Raw genomic sequence first — 23297 nt, 5'->3', positions numbered from 1 at the left:
CTTGAAAAAGCACCTTTGGGACAACCATGACCTGGAGGACTGAGAATCTCCACAGACACCTTCCTAATTCTCCAGTACAAGACTTGAGTGCAAAATGACATAAGCTGCTGCTCTCTATGGCCATTATCTTTCTCCCTGTAAATGATGAAACGATGATTGAAATAGGTTGTTGGTCACAATAATGACATATCATTTCTTCCAGTACCATTTTCTGGGGAATACAGATACGATGCTGCTATTTTGTTCTTTGTTTGTTTAGCAGGCACATTGCTTCTGATCTTTCCCAGTAAATCTGGCCTGTCAAGAACAGTTGCAATGTCAGCTTACACAATTGTACACAGAGGATGTGGTCATGACTTGTATTTTCTAAATACCAGATTTCATGAGATTAATCTCACTTGGTCACCTTGAGAACAAGGTAGCAGAGTAGGAATGCATGCTGAAGGCTGTGTAAAAAAAAAACACAACCTATCTATGGTTTTGCTTTAATTAAACACCTGTGCAGAATTTTGGAAATGATATAACAGGAAGTAAAGCACTTCTGAAAATAAATGGATGCAGCTTTTCTCATGTTTCTTTATGTGTTGGCTAATTTATTTTTAACCAAGACCATCTACCAAACAAAAGGTGAAATGTTAACTTTATTATATATTTCACCCTGGTGCTCCAGATATCAGCAAGGGGAGACAGGGAATCAAGGTTACATTTAATGCTGTTCTCTTGTGGCTCTTTGTTATTCACTCCACATTTAGCAGAAATCACAAGGAGTTATTCAAAGCAAGATGTAAGGTTGTTTCTGAAAAATTTGCAAGGTTTATTTTATTTTATGTATTTCATTTATGTATGGCTGCCCGTCTCAACAAATGACTCTCGGCAGGGAACAAAATTAGAAAGAAAATACAAAGAATTATAATGAGACAAAACTTAGATTACATAGCAGCTGAGAATAAATCATATAACTGTATCACTAATATAACCCAATATTAGGTTTATGGACATACATAAGGCACCAGACCCAGGCCCGGGCCCAAGTGAATGGAAAACAATGATCATATTTAATGAATAGAAATTTTGATCAGATTCTTTTGTGAAGATTAGCTGTAATTAGCCCATCTGGTAATGCCCAGTAAGATCAACCATGACGAATGAGTTTCGGGTCCCCTCAATTAAATAATATCATCTGTTGGGATCTAGGAAGCATGCCTTATTTGTCACAGGACCTTTCCTCTGGATTAGTATCCCCCTAGAGATCCATATGGTTCTGTCGTAATGTTCTGAAAATCTTTGAAAGCCTGGCTATTCTCCCAAACTTTGGGGATAGGATGGCTGTTGAGTCCCTGCAGATTTTCTTGTTGGTAAGATTGGTTTCTGTCCTGTTCTGGATATTGGGTTGATTTTCATCCTTATCCAAAATGAGAGAATGTTCATAAAGTGGGCACCATAATAGGTAAGGCATGACTTTGACAGTCCTCGTCAAATGGCATTCCTTAGCCATTGTAACCCAAAGCATGCCCACCAGATTAGAGTTGCTCATGTAAAATAGCATAAGCTGGAACGCTCCAACATTGGAGGTTTTTAAGAAGAAATTGGACAACCATCTCTTTGCAATGGTATAGGGCCATGATGGTGAACAAATGGCATGCGTGCCAGAGGTGGCATGCAGAGCAGGGGTGAAATGCTCCTGGTTCAGACCGGATCGCCCGATCTGGTAGTGATGGCGGCGGCTGGTTTGGAGAACCAGTAGCAAAAATTCCTGCCACCCCCCATGCCCAGCTGAGCCGCGCGATCATCAGAGGTTTTTTTTTTACTTTTAAAAGCATTTTTTCTTCGGCCGAAAAAAATGCTTTTAAAATTTTTTAAAAAGCCTCTGATGATCGCGCGGTGCAGCTGGGATCATCAGAGCCTTTTAAAAGCATTTTTTCTACAACTTCTTCAGATGTTGTAAAAAATATGCTTTTAAAAGGCTCCTCTGACGATCCCAGCTGAGTTGCCTCATCATCAGAGGCTTTTCGTTTCTTTTAAAGGCAAAAAATGCTTTATGATTTATTTGATTTATTTTAAGTGAGACATTTGAGGAAAAAACTGAGTGGTGTGGTATCCTAGAGGTAGAGCTCTTGCCTCACAATCAGGAGGCTGTGAGTTTGATCCTAGGCAGAGGCAGATATCTCTCTCTTTTTTTTTAATTTGAATTTATATCCCGCCCTTCTCCGAAGACTCAGGGCGGCTTACATTGTGTTAAGCAATAGTCTCATCCATTTGTATATTATATACAAAGTCAACTTTTATTGCCCCCAACAATCTGGGTCCTCTCTCTGGGCACACTGAGAATATGTCTGCTTCAAAAAAAACCTCCACATTGGAGACATGAAGAGCATCTGGCCAGCAAACACTCAGTTCCATTCAGTTGCCCAGACTCCACTCCACCCCACAAGGGATTATGAGGTGACTAAAAGAGAATGATGATGATTTGAGGAAAAAACTATTTACTTACATGTAGAAATGCTGGTGTTTGAATTAGGACTCCATGCAATACTCTCGAGAATGTCAGCTTCGCCCCTATCTGGTGAGAAATCATATGACAAGAATTGCTATATAGACACACAGTGATGATATAACAGCTAAACTTAACCCCACAGAAAACAAAGCTGGGGGGGGGGAAATCATACAATGAGATTCTAACAAATTTGAGTGATGTTCCAGGGGGTCTTCTTATGACTATATATCTGTTCATACTACAGGATTAATGGGTTTGAGTTTCAGTATTGTAGCAGTTCTCTTATTTGTTATTGTATTCCAGTATGAGTGGAGTTATTAGCTTTTTCAGACCATCATAAAGCTTAGCTCCCTTTCTCAAAGGAGGAGCAATCCTGTTTTCCATAAACGGGGGGTGGCATTCATTTCTTATTTTTCAAATGAAAATTAAGTTCGCAGTTTGTTTAGATTTTACTTGCTGAACTGGAAGGAAAATGTTTTCTTCGTATTTTCCTGTTGAAGTGTCACATTTATCCTCTCTGTGCTGTACCGCTGTTCAAAAAATGGTTGTGTAGTTCCTTTCCAATACATTTAACTTTACTAAATGGCACAGGCTGCTCTCAAAATTATGCATTTAGAAAAAAAAGAAAGAAAGCAGCTGCCAACTTTGAATAATTTTCAGTCAAAAGCCCACATACCATCCATGTTAGAAGTGCAGGCATTACAAATAGAAATTGTTTCCTTTCCTTTGTCTCGTTTTTTTAAATATGGTGGGATGGTTGAGGTACAACAAAGCAATATACATATATAAAATCACTGGCAGATCTCCTACGTTCTGTTAAATTAAAAAATTAGGTCAGGAATATTATTTATTAACTTTGTATGTGGTTAGTTAGCTTTCATCATTATAGCCAATTTTATTCACATTGTCATCAAATGGTTTCAGATCAAAAATCACCAAATTAATTTATGCAAAAGAATGGCACAGATCAGAGCAAGTTCCCAAATCCTGTTTCTCAGAAGTACAATGGTTTCACAAAACTGTTGTGCTGGGTGTACAACAGGTTAGATCCAGTGGTAGGATTCCATTTTTTTTTACTACCGGTTCTCTGGGCGTGGCTTGTGGGCGTGGCATGACTTGGTGGCCGTGGATTGATGGCTGTGGCAGGGGAAGGATACTGTAAAATCCCCATTCCCTCCCCACTCCAGGGGAAGGTTACTGCAAAATCCCCATTTCCTTCCGATCAGCTGGGACTTGGGAGGCAGAGAATAGATGGGGGCAGGGCCAGTCAGAGGTGGTATTTACCAGTTCTCCGAACTACTCAAAATTTCCACTACCGCTTCTCCAGAACTGGTCAGAGCCTGCTGAATTCCACCTATGATTAGATCAGATCTACAGTGTACATGGCCACATTCAGGATAATTTGCAATTATCTTCTAATCATGTCTAGGGTGAAGTCAGAAGACCCATTCACAGAATTAAAAAATGAAAGTACCCCATCATATTCCATGAACACATACTTTAATTGCAACTTCCGAATCCACTGCTTTAATCCAACCTTTCCAAATGTAGCATTAAGATTCAAAAACATAGTGCCTTAGAATCCCACAAATGTTTGATCCATAACAATTTTACCGTTCATGAGCTAAGGATAGGTATAGTTGGAAGTATTTTAAAATACTTTTTGCCTTTTGTTACAGAAATGAATGAGATGCTTAAAATGCCTAAAATAGACTAAGTTATCTATCTAAATCTTGGGGGTTTATTCATTTTTCCTTAGAATGAGAAAATTTAACTCCAAGCTACTATTTTTTAAAATACTGTTGCTTGTTTTTTAAAACCTTTAAAAAAATATTTTTAAACAAACTGTTGTGACCGAGGCCCAAGTAGTGATTACCAAACACAATTAGTCCTGAACAAACTTATTTTATTAAAACAGCTGAGAATTAATTCATTCTCAGCTTAGTCCAAAACAAATTCTTCATAAACAGTCCTTCAGCCTTATCACCAACCTTTGTTGTCTTTGGCAACCTGCCAAAGGCTTTTCTTGGCAAAAAACCCACAAAGTTCAAGTGACGCTGACAAGAAGCACTAGAATCAATGTTGTTTTTCTACAAAGAACCCAATGGCTCACTGCTGCTCTTTTAAGTCTTATGGGAATGGCCAATCATCTTCTGGCCATACTCCCAAGTTGTCCTTTTTGCTTCAGCTGCTCTTGCCTTCTGGCAGCTCTTCTCATGCGTGCACTAGGAACAGACTCCTCCTGTTCCTCTGCCTCTCTGCTGTCCACCTCTGGAGCAGTGGTGGGATTCAAGTAATTTAACAGCCAGTTCTCTGCCCTAAGGATTTCTTCCAACAACCAGTTTGCCAGATTGCTCAGAAAGCTAACAACCTGTTCTCCCGAAGTGGTGTGAACTGGCTGAATCCCACCACTGCTCTGGAGGCTCCAGAGTGCGCCATTGCTCCCAGATGGCCCTGGCCCCATCTCTGCCTCTGACGCAGAGCCCTCGTCCAGGCCTTTCCCTGCCTCCAGGACTGGCTCATCATCCTCCCCAACCTCCTCACTGTCCGACTCCGCTGCCAGGTCCACAGGCTGTTTGGAGACCACAACAACAATGGACATTGACTGGGATTGTATATGAGCAATAACAATCTTGTAAATGAGATTTACATTTTAGATTCTGATTGATCAGGTTCCCCCAAGTATTATGTGTTCCAGTTGCGCAATAGGCTCTGTTCTTATAATCTACAACAGCCATCACTTGTATTGTATCTGTCCCTTTGAGACAGTCCTTGCAATTTTCTTGACAAGATTTTGGAGAGATTTGTCATTGTCTCCTTCCCAGGGCTGAGAGAGGGTGATTGGCCCAAAGTAATTCCACTGGCTTTATATTTATGCTGGGAGGGAGGGAGGGAGAAGGAAGGAAGGAAGGAAGGAAGGAAGGAAGGAAGGAAGGAAGGAAGGAAGGAAGGAAGGAAGGAAGATGGAAACACGTATGTATGTATGTGAAAGGGAGTTAAACCATAAATATTTCATTATTTGTGGTGAACAAAGCCCCCCTTGTTTGTGATCTTATACAGGGGGGTTCCGCGGACCTTATGGGCATTACGGAGACCTGGTTGGGCACTGAAGGGGGCGTGCCCCTTGTAGAGATGTGCCCGCCGGGTTTCCGTGCATTCCATCAGCCGAGGGCCCAGGGTAGGGGTGGGGGGGTGGCGGTTGTGATTAGAGAGAGTCTAGAGCCGAGGGAGACCACTGTACCTCAGATTGCCGGGTGCGAATCCCTCTTTGTGAGATGGGGTCGTAGGTGTCAGATGGGCTTGCTGATCACGTACCTGGCTCCTTGCTGCGTGACAGCTGCCCTGCCCGAGCTCCTGGAGATGCTGGCTGGGGTGGCAGTTGAGACCCCCAGACTTTTAGTCATGGGGGACTTTAACTTGCCATCTTCCGGCTCATCATCGACGGCAGCTCGGGAGTTCACGGCTTCCATGACGGCCTTGGACCTGACCCAAGTAGTTGATGGCCCTACTCACATTGGGGGTGGCACTCTGGACCTGATTTTTCTCTCTGGACAGTGGTTGAGAGATCTGGACTTAAAGGAAATAGTCATCGAACCTTTGTCATGGTCAGATCACTCTCTTCTTCGCCTAGACTTTCTGACCGCCATTCACCACCGCGGGAGGCGGAGCCGACACGTTGGTTCCGCCCAGGCGCCTGATGGACCCTGATGGGTTCCGGACGGAGCTTGGGCGTTTCCTGAGGTCTGGCTCACGGCTCGGCTGAGGAACTTGTGGCGGCCTGGGAGCGGGCGCGGCGGGGCCTTAGACCGTGTCGTGCCTTTGCGGCCTCTGACCCGGCGCAGGTCCCAACCGGCTCCTTGGTTCTCCGAGGAGCTGAGAGGATGAAGCGCGGAGAAGACGCCTAGAGAGTTCCTGGAGGTCTAGCCGTTCGAAGCTGATCGGACACTAGTGAAGTCCTATACTAGGACTTACCTAGTGGCATTGAGGAAGCGCGTAGCTCGCCTCCTCCCTCATTGCATCGGCAGATAACCGCCCAGCCGCCCTGTTTGGTGACCCGCTCCCTCCTACATCAGGGGCGGGATGACCCGTTGCAGGGACGTGCTGAGGAGTTTAACGGTTATCTATACGATAAAATCGTTCAGCTTCGGGATGGGTTGGACCAAGATTGCGGTGATGCGGGTGAGATGCTCGAGGGTGGTCTTGGCGATATTGTTTGGGATGAGTTTGACCCTGTGGCTCCTGAGGACATGGACAGGTTGCTGGGTAGGCTGAATGCCACCACATGTTTACTGGACCCGTGCCCCTCCTGGCTGGTGCTGGCCACTCGGGAGGTCACACGAGGCTGGCTCCAGGCGATTACGACCGCTTCTTTGGTGGATGGTGTCTTCCCGGCCGCCTTGAAAGAGGCGGTGGTGAGGCCCCTCCTTAAGAAGCCGTCCCTGGACCCGGCTGTTTTAGGTAACTATCGTCCGGTCTCCAACCTTCGCTTTGCGGCGAAGGTTGTAGAGAGTATGGTGGCATATCAGTTTCCCTTGCACCTGGATGAAACTGTCTATCTAGACCCGTTCCAGTCCGGTTTCCGGCCCGGTTACAGCACGGAGACGGCTTTGGTCGCGTTGGTGGATGATCTCTGGAGGGCCAGGGATAGGGGTTGCTCCTCTGCCCTGGTCCTATTAGACCTCTCAGCGGCTTTCGATACCATCGACCATGGTATCCTGCTGCGCCGGTTGGAGGGATTGGGAGTGGGAGGCACCGTTTATCGGTGGTTCTCCTCCTATCTCTCCGACCGGTCGCAGTCGGTGTTGACAGGGGCAGAGGTCGACTCGAGGCGCCTCACTTGTGGGTGCCGCGGGGTCGATCTCTCGCCCTCCTGTTCTTTATCTACATGAAGCCGCTGGGTGAGATCATCAGTGGTTTCGTGTGAAGTATCAGCTGTATGCGGATGACACCCAGCTGTACTTTTCTACACGGACCACCCCAACGGTTATCAAGTGCTGTCCCGGTGTCTGGAGGCCGTGCGGGTCTGGATGGGGAGAAACAGGCTCAAGCTCAATCCCGCCAAGACAGAGTGGTTGTGGATGCGGCATCCCGGTACAGTCAGCAATCGCGGCTGACCATCGGTGGCGAGTCATTGGCCCCGATGGAAAGGGTCCGCAACTTAGGCGTCCTCCTGGATGAGCGGCTGTCTCTAGAAGACCATTTGACGGCCGTCTCCAGGAAGCGTTCTACCAGGTTCGCCTGGTACGCCAGTTGCGCCTTTCTGGACGGGATGCCTATGCACGGTCACTCACGCACTCGTGACGTCTCGCCTGGATTACTGCAATGCTCTCTACATGGGGCTCCCCTTGAAGGGCATCCGGAGGCTGCAGTTAGTCCAGCAGGCGGCTGGGCGGGTGGTAGATGGAGCGCCTCGTGGCTCCCGTATAACACCATCCTCGCAGACTGCACTGGCTACCTGTGGCCTTCGGGTGCGCTTCAAGGTCTTGGTGACCACCTTTAAAGCGCTCCATGGCATTGGGCGGGTTACTTACGGGACCGCCTACTGCTACCGAATACCTCTCACCGACCCGTGCGCTCTCACAGAGAGGGTCTCCTCAGGGTGCCGTCAGCGAGGCAATGTCGTCTGGCGACGCCCAGGGGAAGGGCCTTCTCTGTGGGGGCTCCCACCCTTTGGAACGAACTTCCCCCCGGACTCCGCCAGCTTCCGGACCTTCGGACCTTCCGCCGCGGGCTTAAAACATACTTATTTAATTGTGCAGGACTGAGCTAGGTTTTAAATTCATGGGTTTTAATTGGGTTTTATTTGTATATTTTAATTAACGGGCTTTAAAATAAGTTTCTTAATTGTTTTTATTCTGTATTTATATTTATATGTTTTTAAATGCCTGTGAACCGCCCTGAGTCCTTCGGGAGATAGGGCGGTATATAAATATGATTAATAAATAAAATAAATTATTTGTGTTCTAATTTAAAGTGTGTGTGTGTGTGTATGACTGAGGGAAGGATTACCCACTGGTATATTGATACAACAACAAAAAAAATATTGATACAACAAGTTCCTTTCATGCAGAGATGCTTCCCATTCCATCATAGGATAGACTAGCAGTTGTCATATGGATTCTTGCCAGCAACAGATGTTTCTCCAGATATCAGCTTCACTCACAGGAAAGTCATAGCAGGCTGTGCTGGATGTCAGCCAGTATTAGAAACCGTTCCTTTACTTGTGGGTGGTTCTTCCTCACGTCCAAACTATTTAGCATTCAACCACCTGAGTTTTTTTTAATTTCCTATTTCAGAAAAACAAGTAGACGTTTCACAGCAAAACGTCAGACTGCTGTTCCTTTTTATTTTATTTTTTTATTGAGTTTTTACAGTTAAACAATTCTTATTCACCGCTTACACATGGCTGTGACCATTTTTATATCCTCCTATTAGTATTCACCTGTGTTCTGTACATTTATACTAATTTTACATTCTGTTTAGCATTGTATCCCTTTTTCTGTTCCTTTTTAACAGGAATGCTTCTGTTTCCAGGCAACTATTGTTTGAAACAGGAATATTTATCTTGTATTTGTACATTTCATATAGCTTTTTCCCCCAATATTCATACTACTTTGGTGGGCACTAAGCAGAATCTGTAATAATTTGGGATGAAATAGTGGTCTTTTATAGTTTTTTTAAGTGTGTGTGTGTGTGTGTGTGTGTGTATGTGTGTGTGTGTGTGTGTGTAGGTCTTTGGTTATTTGGGTTTTCTCCCGCGTAAATTTGGAAGTGTCTTGGCGACGTTTCGACGAAGTCTCATTCGTCATCTTCAGGCTGGTGTTATCAGCTTTCTGCTTCTAGGAGCAATGTGTGATCGCAGCCTAGAAGCCGAAGCTTCTAGGCTGCTAGAAGCACGAAGCTGATAACACCAGCCTGAAGATGACGAATGAGACTTCGTCGAAACGTCGCCAAGACACTTCCAATTTTACACGGGAGAAAACCCGAATAATCAAAGACATACCTACAACCCCCCGCGAAAACCTCAGAAAAAATACACACACACACACACATTACAGACTGGGAAATCCCTTATGCCCCTTTATTATTACTTAGTGGCCATATTTTGGCTCCAGTCATAGTGGGAGTCACCATTTAAGAGCACTACAAGAACTCATGATTCAGTCATTGGTGCCATTCTATAGCTATTATGATCATCATATTTCTAAATAACTCAGAACACCTATTTTTTATACAGCACTTCCTTCTCACAAATATAACCAAGGTTTGAAAACCCATCTTGATTTTGTTTTGAATGCTTAGAAATACAAATGTTATTTTTCTAAAAAAAGCAGTGATAAAAGAAGCATCCTGAGTTGAAGCTAGATTTAATCGTAGGTTCAGTAGATCCATTGAATTAATAATGAGATTTGGGTCAGTGAGAAATTGAATCAGGGTCTCATTGATTTTAGTACACTCCTTTAAGTACATTCAAACAGTTTATTACATGCACCTTTGGGTTTGTCTTTAAAGCCTTATTTTAAAGCTCTGCAGAACTTAATGGTCTGCACGAAAACTTAGCTTGCTTCCTCAGTTTTGAGATATTGCTGATTTGATTTGCTCCATCTTTGATTGAAACGCCAAATGTCTGACATGCTCAGGTTGCTTCTATTGGAGAAAATGCCAATTGCATTCAAAAGAGGAATCTAGGCAGAAAACTTTTAACAAATGATCAAATTGCATCTCTTTTAGCAACAGCAAGGAAATTAGATTGAAAGAGAGTTTTCCTCCTCTGGCTGACTGGTGATGTCAAGCTATCAGAGACCAGAGTTGTTAAATGAAGCAGCTTTTTGTCTTGGGCAGCATACAAATGCATCTCATTTGACTGGATGACTTGCAGCAAAAATACTCTCATTCCACGCTATTCAGGTGAACGATTTCCCTTTCGATGTACAGCAAAAACTGGCAACGTGCAGTGGTGACATTTTGGCCCTAGTTCTCTCACACATCTTCATTTTTCATCCATCCAATCATTGAGCAGTTTTTTTTAGCTCTTCTAAAATGATTTCTTTCCGACCTCAGAAAGACACGGAGAAGCCAAACTCTGGTCGAGGATGTGAACCAGTGAATTGTGACATTGGGTTTCCTCCGGTGAAAGCTAGAAAAGGTTGCATGCTGCTTAAGTGCATCATTGAAAAGTTTCTGGAAATAAATTCATAACAATATTCCCATTTTCTGGAGCCAGAGCTTCTTGCCGTAAGGTGCTTTAATTGACTTGAAAATATTTGTTTCATCTACTTGTTTGGAAAAAGTGCAATCATCATCGTCTTTTAGAATTTCCCAAATGGATTGCTGCCATCCCATATAGATATAGCTTCAAAGTTGGTTAAATTTAGGAAGGGCCTTGCTGGCTTTCTGGAGACTAAAAGATGGCCCAGTGGCTCAGTGCATGAGAGTTGGGGAGTTAGATGTTAGGTGAGATTTATTTTTATTTATTTAATATAATATAATATAACAACAGAGTTGGAAGAGACCTTGGAGGCCTTCTAGTCCAACCCCCTGCCCAGGCAGGAAACCCTACACCATCTCAGACAAATGGTTATCCAACATTTTCTTAAAAATTTCCAGTGTTGGAGCATTCACAACTTCTGCAGGCAAGTCGTTCCACTTATTAATTGTTCTAACTGTCAGGAAATTTCTCCTTAGTTCTAAGTTGCTTCTTTCCTTGATCAGTTTCCACCATTGCTTCTTGTTCTACCCTCAGGTGCTTTGGAGAACAGCCCGACTCCCTCTTCTTTGTGGCAACCCCTGAGATATTGGAACACTGCTATCATGTCTCCCCTAGTCCTTCTTTTTATTAAACTAGACATACCCAGTTCCTGCAACCGTTCTTCATTGTTTTAGCCTCCAGTCCCCTAATCATCTTTGTTGCTCTTCTCTGCACTCTTTTTTATTTATTTATTTTGTCACATAGTATACATGAGCGTAAGCATGAAAGAACTATACAGTGTATAAGTATATATATAAGTATGAGTATGTAATAACTAAATTAATTGAATATAAAGAAAGGAAACAATAGGACAGGAACGGTAGGCACTCTTGTGCTCTTATGCACGCCCCTTATAGACTTCTTAGGAATGGGGTGAGGTCAATAGTAGACAGTTTTTGGTGGAAGATTTGGGGATTTTGGGAAGAGACCACAGAGTCAGGTAGTGTATTCCAGGCATTAACAACTCTGTTGCTGAAGTCATATTTTCTGCAATCAAGATTGGAGCGGTTGACATTAAGTTTAAATCTATTGTGTGCTTGTGTATTGTTGCAATTGAAGCTGAAGTAGTCTTTGACAGGAAGGACATTGTAATAGATGTTACTGTTTCTGCTGAGTTTTTCCTGGCGCTATTATTGGCAATTACTGTAGATTTTCAATCAATCATAATAGAGCTGGAAGGGACCTTGGAGGTCTCCTAGTCCAACCCCTTGCTCAAGCAGGAGACCATATACCATTTCAGACAAGCGGCTGTTTTTTTTTTCTTAAAAGCCTCCAGTGATGAAGCATCCACAACTTCTGAAGGCAAGCTGCTCCACTGGTTAATTGTTCTCACTGTTAGGAAGTTTCTCCTCAGTTTCAAGTTGCTTCTCTCCTTGATTAGTTTCCATCCATTGTTTCTTGTCTTGCCTTCTGGTTCTTTGGAAAATAAGTTGACCCCCTCTTTCTTCTTTGCTGCAGCCCCTCAAATACTGGAACACTGCTATCATGTCACTCCTAGACTATCCATACTGGATTCCTGTAACAATTTTTCATATGTTTTAGTCTCCAGGTCTTTAATCATCTTAGTTGCTCTTCCCTGCACTTTTTCCAAAGTCTCAACATCTTTTTTGTAATGTACTAACCAAAACTGGATGCAGTATTTCAGATGTGATCTTACTGAGGATTTATAAATATTTTATGTAATTTTGATTAAATATTTCACGTGATTTTGATTCTATGCTTCTATTTATATATGCTTCAATCTCTGTTAGTATTTCATTTATTTGTTTATTTGCATGAATGACTGCCCATCTTAAACACAATTCTTAGTGGCTGAAAACAAAACTAGTAGCTATGAAATCATAAGCTATAAAATAAAACAAAAATCCAGTCCCTCATTCATGATGCCCCAAAACTAGCTACAGATAGCTTCATTCTATCCCAGTACCTGAGTACTGAGGCCAAATCTTGATAGCTTTCCAAAATATTAAAAAAGTGAGAGCCTGCCCATTTGTGGGGGAAGATACTCCTTAAAGTAGGAGCAGCTATAGAAAAGGGATAATTCTGAGATCTCATTGATAACAAGACTTCAGGGGAAGAACTTGGAGATGGCACCCTATCCAACATAGTAGGATAGTTAGACCAGCGAGAGATGGTCCTGCACATAACCATATCCCATGCTATGAAGACCTTTAAAGGTGGTAACCACCACCTTAAATTGGGAGCGGAAGGAAACCCGGAGCCAATGTAGCTTGCATAACATAGGTGTAACATTTTCAAATAAGCAGTACCACACATACTTCTGCATTCTGGACCAGTTGTAGCTTCCAAGGGCAGCACTTCATAGAGCACATTACAGTGTGGGAATGGGAAGTGACTAAAGTATCAGTAATCATAAGCATGGCCCCTGGGTGCAGAAAAAGCACATTTGGGACACTAGACAAATCTGTGTAAAGCCCCTCCTAACTATGGGTGCCACCTGCTTCTGAAGTAGAAGAGTTGAGTCCAGTAAGACTCCACCAAATTGCACATCAGCTCATCTAGAGAGGTGCAACCCTGTCCAGAGGCAATTATGACAGATCACCAGACCCTGAAGGTGGTGGGGTCAAAAACTCAAAACCTCTCCATTTTGCCAAAAATTGAATCAAAGTCAGTTTCTCCCCATCCAAACTCCCAGTCTCGGGGCATTCAGTCAGCACCATAATCACATCATCTGCCTGGCTTGGATGCAAGGATATATCTTGCTTTGCGTTACTGAATAAGATGCAAGATATAAACATTTTAAAATTAGAAATGGCGGAAAATATTTGTAGCTCGGGTGGTAGATGGTGGTGGTAGTGGTTTGTTGCCAAGGTAACAGTAACAGAGTTGGGAGTTATCCAAGTTTGTTGTTTAGTTTCTGAACGTTCGGAAATTAAACAACGAACTCGGATAACAAACCACCACCAACACATTTCTAAAAACATAAATATGATAATGATTTAAAATAACATGCCAATTTTTCCTCAAAATTGTACAGACTTTCTCATCACATTCATCTTCTTAAATAATCAAATTATTCCCTTCCAAAAATGATTATTCTGACTCCCTAAAATCAGATTATTCCCTTTCAACATGTTTTCCATCCCAGCTCATTAGTCATCGGAGTGAAAATTGGAGCAATAACATTTCTTCACATGTGTTTTCCTCAAAAGAAGAATAAGCTGTCACGGCCATTAACTTGAGTCTGAATATAGAATTTTAAGCCTGTTGATTGTATTACTTTGCACTTGAAAGTAACGATTAGCGATTATGTACTCAAAGCTCAATATTTGGGAGCCCTACTATAACCTCTGATTCTGATCATTCAAATTGTCTGATTTCCTCAAGGTGCAGTTGAAAAGTGATGAATCAAAAACCTTTGCAATGAAGATACTAAAGAAACGTCACATAGTAGACACGAGACAGCAAGAACATATACGCTCAGAAAAACAGATCATGCAAGGCGCTCACTCAGATTTTATTGTGAGGTACGACTGTGTTCTTGGATAAAACTCCCTTCTTTCAGACTGCAGAAATTTGTTCTCAGCTTTTCATTACATTCTTCTATCAAATTGCTTTATAATGCCTTATCTACTCTAAACATTCATTCAAATGCCTGAAATATGCAATGAGTACATGAATTCTCACACCCGATACTATGTTATTTATCATTGTAAATACCACAGTGTAACTTAAATGAGGAGTAAAGTTGCAATGTGCACAAAAAAAAATCATGGCTTTCTGCTCTATAAAACAGGCAACGAATAACTTACAAGAGCAAATTCATTTTTAAAGATAGACATTTGCTTATTAATAACTATGAAATGTTATGCCTAACTGAAGGCATGTTAACTACATTTCAAAAAGCCATGGTGGCTTAGTGGTTAGAATGCAGTATTGCAGCCTAATTCTGCCGATAGCCAGCAGTTCGATTCTCACTGACTCAAAGTTGACTCAGCCTTCCATCCATCCGAGGTTGGTAAAATAAAGATCTAGATTGTTGGGGGCAATATGCTGACTGTGTAAACCGCTTAGAGAGGGCTGTGAACTGTGGTGGGATTCAGCCAGTTCGCACCACTTCGGAAGAACCGGTTGTTAACTTTCTGAGCAGTTTGGCAAACTGGTTGTTGGAAGAATTCATTAGGGCAGAGAACCGGTTGTTAAATTACTTGAATCCCACCACTGGCTGTGAAGCACCATGAAGCCTTATGTAATTGTAAGTACTATTGCTATTGTTATTTCTGCTCTCCTTCCCAGTCTTAACTAATAGCTATAGCAGCACATGTCATATCTTAGTAACTCATTGTGCATAGGCAGATACACACAAACATGCACACATTTGTACATCCAGAATGTTACCAGGTGGCTTAGAACAACATTGAATTCTGCCTTTGCTTCTTTAGATACTTGGATCCCTAACCTCCTTTGAGTCATTCTAATTTTATGAAACTTGTATAAAATAGTAAAAATACAAGTAAAAGTTATTTCTGCCTGAGAGTTATTTCAAAATATCCAGCTTTCTAGCAAAAAGATTAGAAAATAAGAAATAATAAGGGAAAAAAATAAGGAAAAAATTACTAAAATCCCTTCACAGAATAGCTTATTTTGATCAAAAGCAGTCCAAATGTGAGATTTCCATATGTCAGAATTCTCATCAGGCTAGACAAGACAAGAAATGAACAAAACTAAATAGCTTTAATACAGTCTTGGACTATATATACACCTAAGTCTCTTCATTATTCATAAGTGGAGAGGTGGTGACGCAGTGGTTATAATGCAGCATTGCAAACTAATTCTGCCGATTGCCAGCAGTTCAGTTGTCACCAGCTCAAGATTGACTCAGCCTTCCATCTTTCTGAGGTTGGTAAAATGAGAACCCAGATTGCCAGCAATATGCTGACTCTATAAACCACTTACAGAGGGCTGTGAAGCGCTATATGAGTGTAAGTGCTATTGCTATAATGGAGGACCCAGAAAAGAACATGAAATAATCTATAAAGCAATTTCAGAAGCAAAAGACAGAAGTTTTAAAATAATTCAACCCTGTTGGGTTGTATTTACAAACATGTTTTCAAAGCTGCTAGGCCAAATTGTGCCTTACGATGGGTAACAATAGCTCATATAGTCTGCTTCCAAAAAAGAGATACACCCATATTCTTCTGCATCTGGCAGTGCTTTTATGAGATGTCTAATTAATGTAGCACTCAAGTCCCTCTCAAAATTACAGTATCATAGGACATGTTGCATATCCCCTGTAATTGGGAACCCCCAAAGGCAGAGGCATCCATGATGGGGCATCTTTTGATATTTTCCATGACTGATAGCTGAAGGCAGTTCATTGATAGCTGAAGGCAGTTCAAGGCCAAATGTCTTACAACTGTCTATAATTTATTAGAGACTGGCAACAGTTTGTATAGTAAGCCTCCAGTATTTATATTCCCGTGATGCAGGAAAAGAAAAAAGTAGCAGAAGTCCTCAAAAGCTAAGCTAAGAACAATAATAATACAACACCTAAAGACCATCACCTATTCTTTAAGTGGCAGAAGATCATAGACTGTATTTAACATTTCAAAGTCCAGTAAGCATTCATAACTCTTTTCCCCCTTTCTTTTATAGGCTATATAGGACATTTAAGGACAGCAAGTATTTATATATGTTGATGGAAGCCTGTTTAGGTGGAGAGCTTTGGACAATTCTCAGGGACAGGTAAGAGATGTCATAAGGTTTATTTTGATAGGAAATGACATTCACTTGGCATACCAAATGCGATCACGTGACCAATCTGTATAAGTGAAAAAATTCTAGAGTTTGTTTGTTTATTCCTGTCACAATTAAAATAAGGCATACTACCGTATGTCATAAAATTTAAAATATAAAATACAAGATTAAAATATGTATAAATTAAACAGATCTTGCCCAGAAACTAGAAAACATGAATTATGTTTTATCGGGTGCCATGAGGTCCTCAATGTGAACTTATCAAGTGTGAATACACAAAGGACAGTGTGTGTGTTGTTGTTGTCTGCATGTCACCACAGTTGCACAGGGCAGAAGCCACCAGATAGTCCCACTTGTTCAGAGAGTCTATGGATCTTGTTGTACCCGTGTGCAGTGTATTCAACTTTCTAGAGTGATCTGAAATTTTGTGTGGTAGCAGAGAGAGCTATATGCAGATGCTACTCAGTCCAATATGTAACCTACATACAAGATATAAAACCTCATTCATTTATTCATTCATTAAATTTATTTGCCACTCTTTAGATTCGATGATGGAAGAGACGGACACAGCTCTTTCAGTAACAACAGCTCTTTATTAGTAGACCAGTACAACCCAACAGAGTGTTTGTCTGGCAGTGTCCTCTTTTATAGAGGGCTGCCAGACAGCTTAACCAATGAGCTTTAAGTATTTTCCTGCCCTTTTGGAGGACCTGAGTGAAACCTATAGCTCACTCCTTATATGGTACATAACACCACCCATCTTGTATCCAATGACCCTGGGCAGCTTACAACATAAAAATAATATTTAAAAAACATTAAAATCATCCATTATTAAAAAAATAGCAAATAAAACATTAACATATAAAACCACATAGACAAGATGGCAGAGAAGGGAGCCAGACACAAGGGGACGGGATAGAGTGGCACTGAGTTTTAACTAGTTAACTACTTCCACTATGAAGTTCTCTTTTATTAATATAATGTGGGAAAGAAGCATCATTTCACAGAATTATTTCCCAATTCTCTCTGTCCTATCAGAATTCTCTATTTACTTTCTTTTCACAAATGGTAAACTGTAACTTACCATGTCTTTTCTAAGCTACATCCCTACAGCATATATTCTGAATGATACATGCAGCCAATTTGATCTCTGTCATCTTCACCCTCAGAGAGCATTTAAGTCCAAGTTGTTTTACTGTGTAAACATTTCTGGCAGAGATGATGTGGTATGTGAAATGCAACCTGCATAGCTAGTGCCCTGATTTTAGTAAGGAAATAGGAATCATCTTCCAGGCTTTTGGGTCAAAAGAACTTGAATGGTATAATGGAAAGAATGAATTTGGAAACAGTCAAATTCTGGCTTGGCTACAATACCAGTTGGGTATCCTTGAGCAAGATTCAAAATGTAATCTAAATGGGTAATGGTCTAGTGTGTTGTGCTGCCATGTAAACAACTCTTCATTTTCTTGTGCAAGTTGAGCTGTACGTACACATGTGTGCCGGTCTGTCGCCTATGCAGGTTAAGCTGTATGTGCGCAAGGCCTGGTTCCTCTCTTTCCCCCTCATCATGCCGCCAAGCCACTAAAGTTGGGGACTACCACTCTAGATCAGGGGTGTCACAGATGTCACGGCAACAACATGTGACTTTTTCCCCCTTCGCTAAAACCAGGCAATACATGATGCATCCAGGCCACAAGTTTGACACCCCTGCTCTAGATGATATTCAAGATTAAAAGTAAAGGTAAAGGTTCCCCTCACACATATGTGTAGATTTGTACCCTTTGAAGAACATGTGGACATAACTGGTCCTGATATGTTAAAAAATCTGCCTTGCCATTAAGTAAAGGTGAAGATTCCCCTTGTACATATGTGCTGGTTGCTCCCGATTCTAGGGGGCGGTGCTCATCTCCATTTCAAAGCCGAAGAGCCAGCGCTGTCTAAATACGTCTCTGTAGTCATGTGGCTGACAAATGCCAAGGCGCAGGGAACGTTGTTGCCTTCCCACCAAAGGTGGTCCTTATTTTTCTACTTGCATTTTTTACGTGCTTTCGAACCGCTAGGTTGGCAAAAACTGGGACAAATAAGGGGAGCTCATCCCGTTACGCGGCACTAGGGATTTGAACAGCTGAACTGCCGACCTTTCGATCGACAAGCTCAGCATCTTAGCCACTGAGCCACCGCATCCCTTAGAATCACGATTACATGTGTCCAAAATGTATGTATCTAGTAGAATTTATGGGATTGAGCAACTGATTTTGAAAGAAGACTAGATAAACAAAGCCATGCGATGATCAGACCAAGGCCTGTTTGGTTCAGCAATCACTTTACCTCATGGCTGATGGGAAGCCCATTAGCTGACATATTAGCCCTTCCGCTCACCTTCTTCAGCTAATGATATTGAGAAGACACTCTTAATGAAGACAACATTTATCCAGCGTGACATGCAGACTATTGTAGGAAACTTCTTAGGACTGCTGGCAGCAATAGAAGATTGTCCTCATATGATCCTCATCTTGGCCAACAGGGCAAGTCTTACAGATATCTCTGCCAAAAAATCTTTGGCGTCGGCCAGCAGAAATAAATTTCTCAAAGCACAGCAAAGGGTTCCTGCATCACCCCACCCAATTCACTCAGTGTGTGGTTGAATTAGTGTTGTTCTCTTAAAGTTGACAGATTTCACTATTATGATGGACTGCTATATTGTGCTTTTAAATATTCAACATGCAATTTTATTCGAAGTAGTTTCAGACAACAGGGTAAGCCATTCAAGTAAGTAATGCTGCAATTCTGACTTAAACAGAATTTCCATTAAATTCAATTATTCTTACCTTTTATTTCATACATTGCCTACCACTTTAATCTCAGTACTCTGAGTTGTTTACAATATGCAGCAAGAAAGAAAATATAACCAATAAAACCATACATCTCACAAAAGCCACAAAAAAACATTTTGCTGCAAGCAATCCACTCAAATCCAGCTACCCCAACAACCCTGATCTTCAAATACCTGGGAGAACAAAATTGCGAAGGAAGCAATCTCAGCTTGTAGGAGAAGCTGTCTGCAATGCAACCAAGGAAATCTGCTCCCACCTCCCAAAATGTATTAATGTATTTATTTATTTATTTTACAGCCTGCTTTGTATTGTGGTTAATTTGGTTTGGCTTTCTTATGTTAAAACTTGTTTTTAACTATCTATCCAGAGGATCTAATATGACACTGGCAGCCATATAAAACAAACAAACAAGAAACGTAATGTGGGATAGGTCAAGAAATATAATGTGGGATAGGTGTTGTAGATTTGGACAGTGAGGAGGTTGGGGAGGAACATGGGCCAGTCCTGGAGTCTGGGGAAGGCTCTGATGAGGGCTCTGCATCGGAGGCAGAGAGAGGGCCAGGGCCATAGTTATCAGCTGCCTTTGGAGTCAGACATCAGTGAGGCAGACAAACAGCAGGAGCCTGTTCCCAGTGTACGCATGCGCAGAGTTGCCAGACAAAGGGAACAGCTAAAGAACAAGGTTTGACTTGGGAGTAAGGCCACAAGTGGATAATGAATGGCCCCTCCCAGAGGGAATAAAAGAGGAGCGAAAGGGGAGTGGAGTTTGCAGGAGACAATTAGTTCGCTTAATTGGTTTGTGATTCTTCGAGACTCCTTGCCAAGTTTTGAAGATATCAGCCTGGCAGCTCTCCAAACCAGATAAGGTCTGTGACTGTAAATTCTTCCTTGAAAGACTTTGCTGGATGTGAATGAGAGGAATTCACAGTAACTTAATAAAAAAGATTTTGTCGGGACAAGGAGTCTGCTTCATACTCTTGGCAAGCCTAGGTCAGAACAATAGGAAGCAAAACCTTCCTGTCCCAGGAAGACTTTTCAGGATGGGTAGATTCTCCCTGATTCCAAAGACAACCAAGATGGACTTTATAATTCATACAAACACTTCGAATTGAATTCAGAAACGCATTGTTGCTGAACCCATTCAGCATTGTTGCTGAATCAGTGCTGAGCCCACAAAACGATAGGTATATATTGTTCCAATATACTGTTTTTCAAAAGGCAACTGGACTGTTTTTCCTTGAAGACGTTTTGCTTCTCGTTCAAGAAGCAGTTCTGATTGAATGGTGGAGGGTGGAAGGATTTATATTTCCAAATTACTGCAAAGAATATAAATCCTTCCATCCTCCACCATTCAGTCAGAATTGAAGAAGCTTCTTGGATGGTAAGTGAAAGGTCTTCAAGGAAAAACAAAGTCCAGTTGCCTTTTGAAAAGCATCTTTGGGGCATCCATGACCTGGATGACTGAGAATCTCCATAGACATCTGTATATCTTAATTAATCTATGGTATTCCTTGACCAACTACAATTTTTCAGATGCCTTCAAAAGTAGCTCCAATCAGAATATGTTGCATTCCTATATTGTAGAGGTGTGAATGATTAGTATCACAAGTTACCCATTACCACACACACACACAAAAAAAGGATTTTATTGTTGCACCAGCTGAAGCTGGGCAAAAGTCTTTTTTTGGGCTTGACTCTATTTGCTGATCAAGCAGGAGCTTGAATTCAGAAAGGCTGGTGAATGTGTGTGAACTCAGTACAGAAGGTAACCTTGTCCGGAGCCAAAATAGAAGTCTGAATCTTTTGTATGAACACTATTTTCCACCTGGTTGGAAACTTGCCTGGTTTTAATTTTACCCAGTTTTCCCCATCCAATCCTTTCCAGCTTCCAAATGTCGAGTAGGAATCTCCTGTGCGATCTATGGCTCAGCCTAGGAAGGTAACGGATTAGCCGGGTATGATCAGAGTATTGATTATACCTCACTCAAATCGATGTTTGACCCCTTCAAGGTGCTGAATAGCATGGGATTCCTCCTCTACCATTCCAATAAGATTCTCCATCCCCAGTCTAAAATCTGGTTAACCCACTACTGATGATCCCTTTTCTTTCAAACACTTTCAGCAATGCATCTCATCCTGACCTCCTACTTACTTGCATTCCCCCTTGTGGTCCTTCAAACGTTCTCCTTGGGGCTTTCATGTTAAGCCTCCCCGCATCCCTGTCCTGGAACCCCACCCCGCTCTCACTCAGTTATCACTTTCAGACAGGGAGCTACCTATTCTCTTCCACACAACTAATGTTCTTCCAGATCTCCTTTCAAAATATCATGGAAACCATTTCAGCTAGAGCAGGGGGGTCTAACTCAAGGCCCATGGGCTGAATCCAGCCCTCAGGGTGCTTAGTTCTGGCTCATGGGGCTGCCCTGGAAACAAGTAAGGACCAGCCTGTGGGGCCTCTGACAGTGAAAACGGAGCTCCGTTTTCGCTGGCAGAGCACCCAGGCTACCATAGGCACCCCCAAAATGAGTGATGTAGAGCTGGCCATGCCCCCCTGGTTATGCCTCCCCCCAAGGTCATACACAACCCTGATGCAGCCCTCAATGAAATCAAGTTTGACATCCCTGAGCTAGAGGAACCATCCATAGCAGGGGTGCTATTCAGCAGATTCTGGAGAACTGGTAGCAGAAATTTTGAGTAGTTCGGAGAACTGGCAAAAACCACCCCTGCCATGCCCACCACACCACGCCCACCAAGCCATGTCCACAGAAGCGGTAATAAAAAAAAATTGAATTCCACCACTGATCCAGGGGTGAAATGCTCTTGGTTCGCACCGGCTCCCCGGATTAGATAGCGATGGCAGCTGCTGGTTCGGAGGACCGGTAGCAAAAATCCCTGGCCCCGCCCCCCCCTGCCTCTGCTGAACCGCACCATCAGCAGAGGTTTGTTTTTTTTACTTTTAAAAGTTTTTCTTCAGCTGAAACATGCCTTGAAAAGTAAAAAAAAAAAAAAACCTCTGATGATCGCAGCTGAGCAGAGATCATCAGAACACTTTAAAAGTTTTTTAAAAAAAAAAACCTTCAGCCGAAGGGGGGGAAAAAAAGAAAAAAACCGGAGGTTTTAAAAGCCTCCTCTGGCGATCCCAGAGGAGTTTCCTGATCCTCACAGGTTTTTAAACTCACTTTTTAACAGCCCCCACTTACAAGAGCCCCCACCCAAGCCCAGCTAATTCTCCCTCCTCACTTACCTATAATTACTGCTCTTTCAGGCTGGCAATGGCATGTTTTCTTCAGCTACTGAAGAAAAAAAAAGCTTGCTTTGATTTCCTGCTTTGCTGGCTGAGGAACTCTGGGATTTGAAGTCTAAAATAAAATAAAATAAAATAAAATAAAATAAAATAAAATAAAATAAAATAAAATAAAATAAAATAAAATAAAATAAAATATTTGTGTAGCTTTCTGAGATTTGGGGTTTTTCTGTAGTGTTTCACTCTAACTACACAAACACACAAAATCTCAGAAAGCTGTATATGGCATTTTGTGAGTGTGTGTGAGTTGTGTGTGTAAAGTGTGAAAGTAGGTTTTTGAGCTTTTTGTGGCTGTGTGAAGTGTGAAGTGCAGCTGCTTTTACATTGGGTGTGAGTCAGTTGTGTTGTGTTGTGTTGTGTGTGAAAGTTGGTTTTTGATACCTCTTATTGTTTTTTATACTTTGTTTATTATTTTTATTATTTATTGTTATTGGCCATGCCCACTCAGTCATCTGACCACCAAACCACGCCCACCAATTAAGCCACACCCACAGAACCGGTAGGGAAAATTTTTAGATTTCACCCCTGCACTGATCCATAGTCAACAGCCACACTCCAACCAAAGCAAAATGTTTCTTTTAGTGAGCATTGATGATCCGGATCCTATCTATTACAGAATGTCTCCAATGTCTGTTGGAGCCCAGGAAGAGAGCTTTTTCTGTTGTGGCGCCCACGTTTTGTAACATCATCCTTCCGGAG

The 23297-nt window shown here is 42.1% G+C and overlaps 1 protein-coding gene across 4 annotated transcripts in view; it reads left to right on the top strand.

Moving 5' to 3' along the window:
- The window catches only part of PRKG1 (protein kinase cGMP-dependent 1), a 1075924-nt gene that overhangs the window by 1029598 nt on the left and 23029 nt on the right, over positions 1–23297 (top strand). For all 4 annotated transcript variants that reach the window (XM_058187717.1, XM_058187716.1, XM_058187714.1 and 1 more), the window contains 2 exons: positions 14091–14230; positions 16359–16448. In XM_058187717.1, coding sequence (XP_058043700.1) covers positions 14091–14230; positions 16359–16448 — 230 coding nt within the window. The remainder of the gene's footprint in view (positions 1–14090; positions 14231–16358; positions 16449–23297) is intronic.

Source organism: Ahaetulla prasina, chromosome 6, assembly GCF_028640845.1.
Source record: "Ahaetulla prasina isolate Xishuangbanna chromosome 6, ASM2864084v1, whole genome shotgun sequence".
NCBI lineage: Eukaryota > Metazoa > Chordata > Lepidosauria > Squamata > Colubridae > Ahaetulla > Ahaetulla prasina.
Note: the sequence above shows the minus strand (reverse complement) of the source record. Positions and strands in the feature narration are given on the sequence as shown.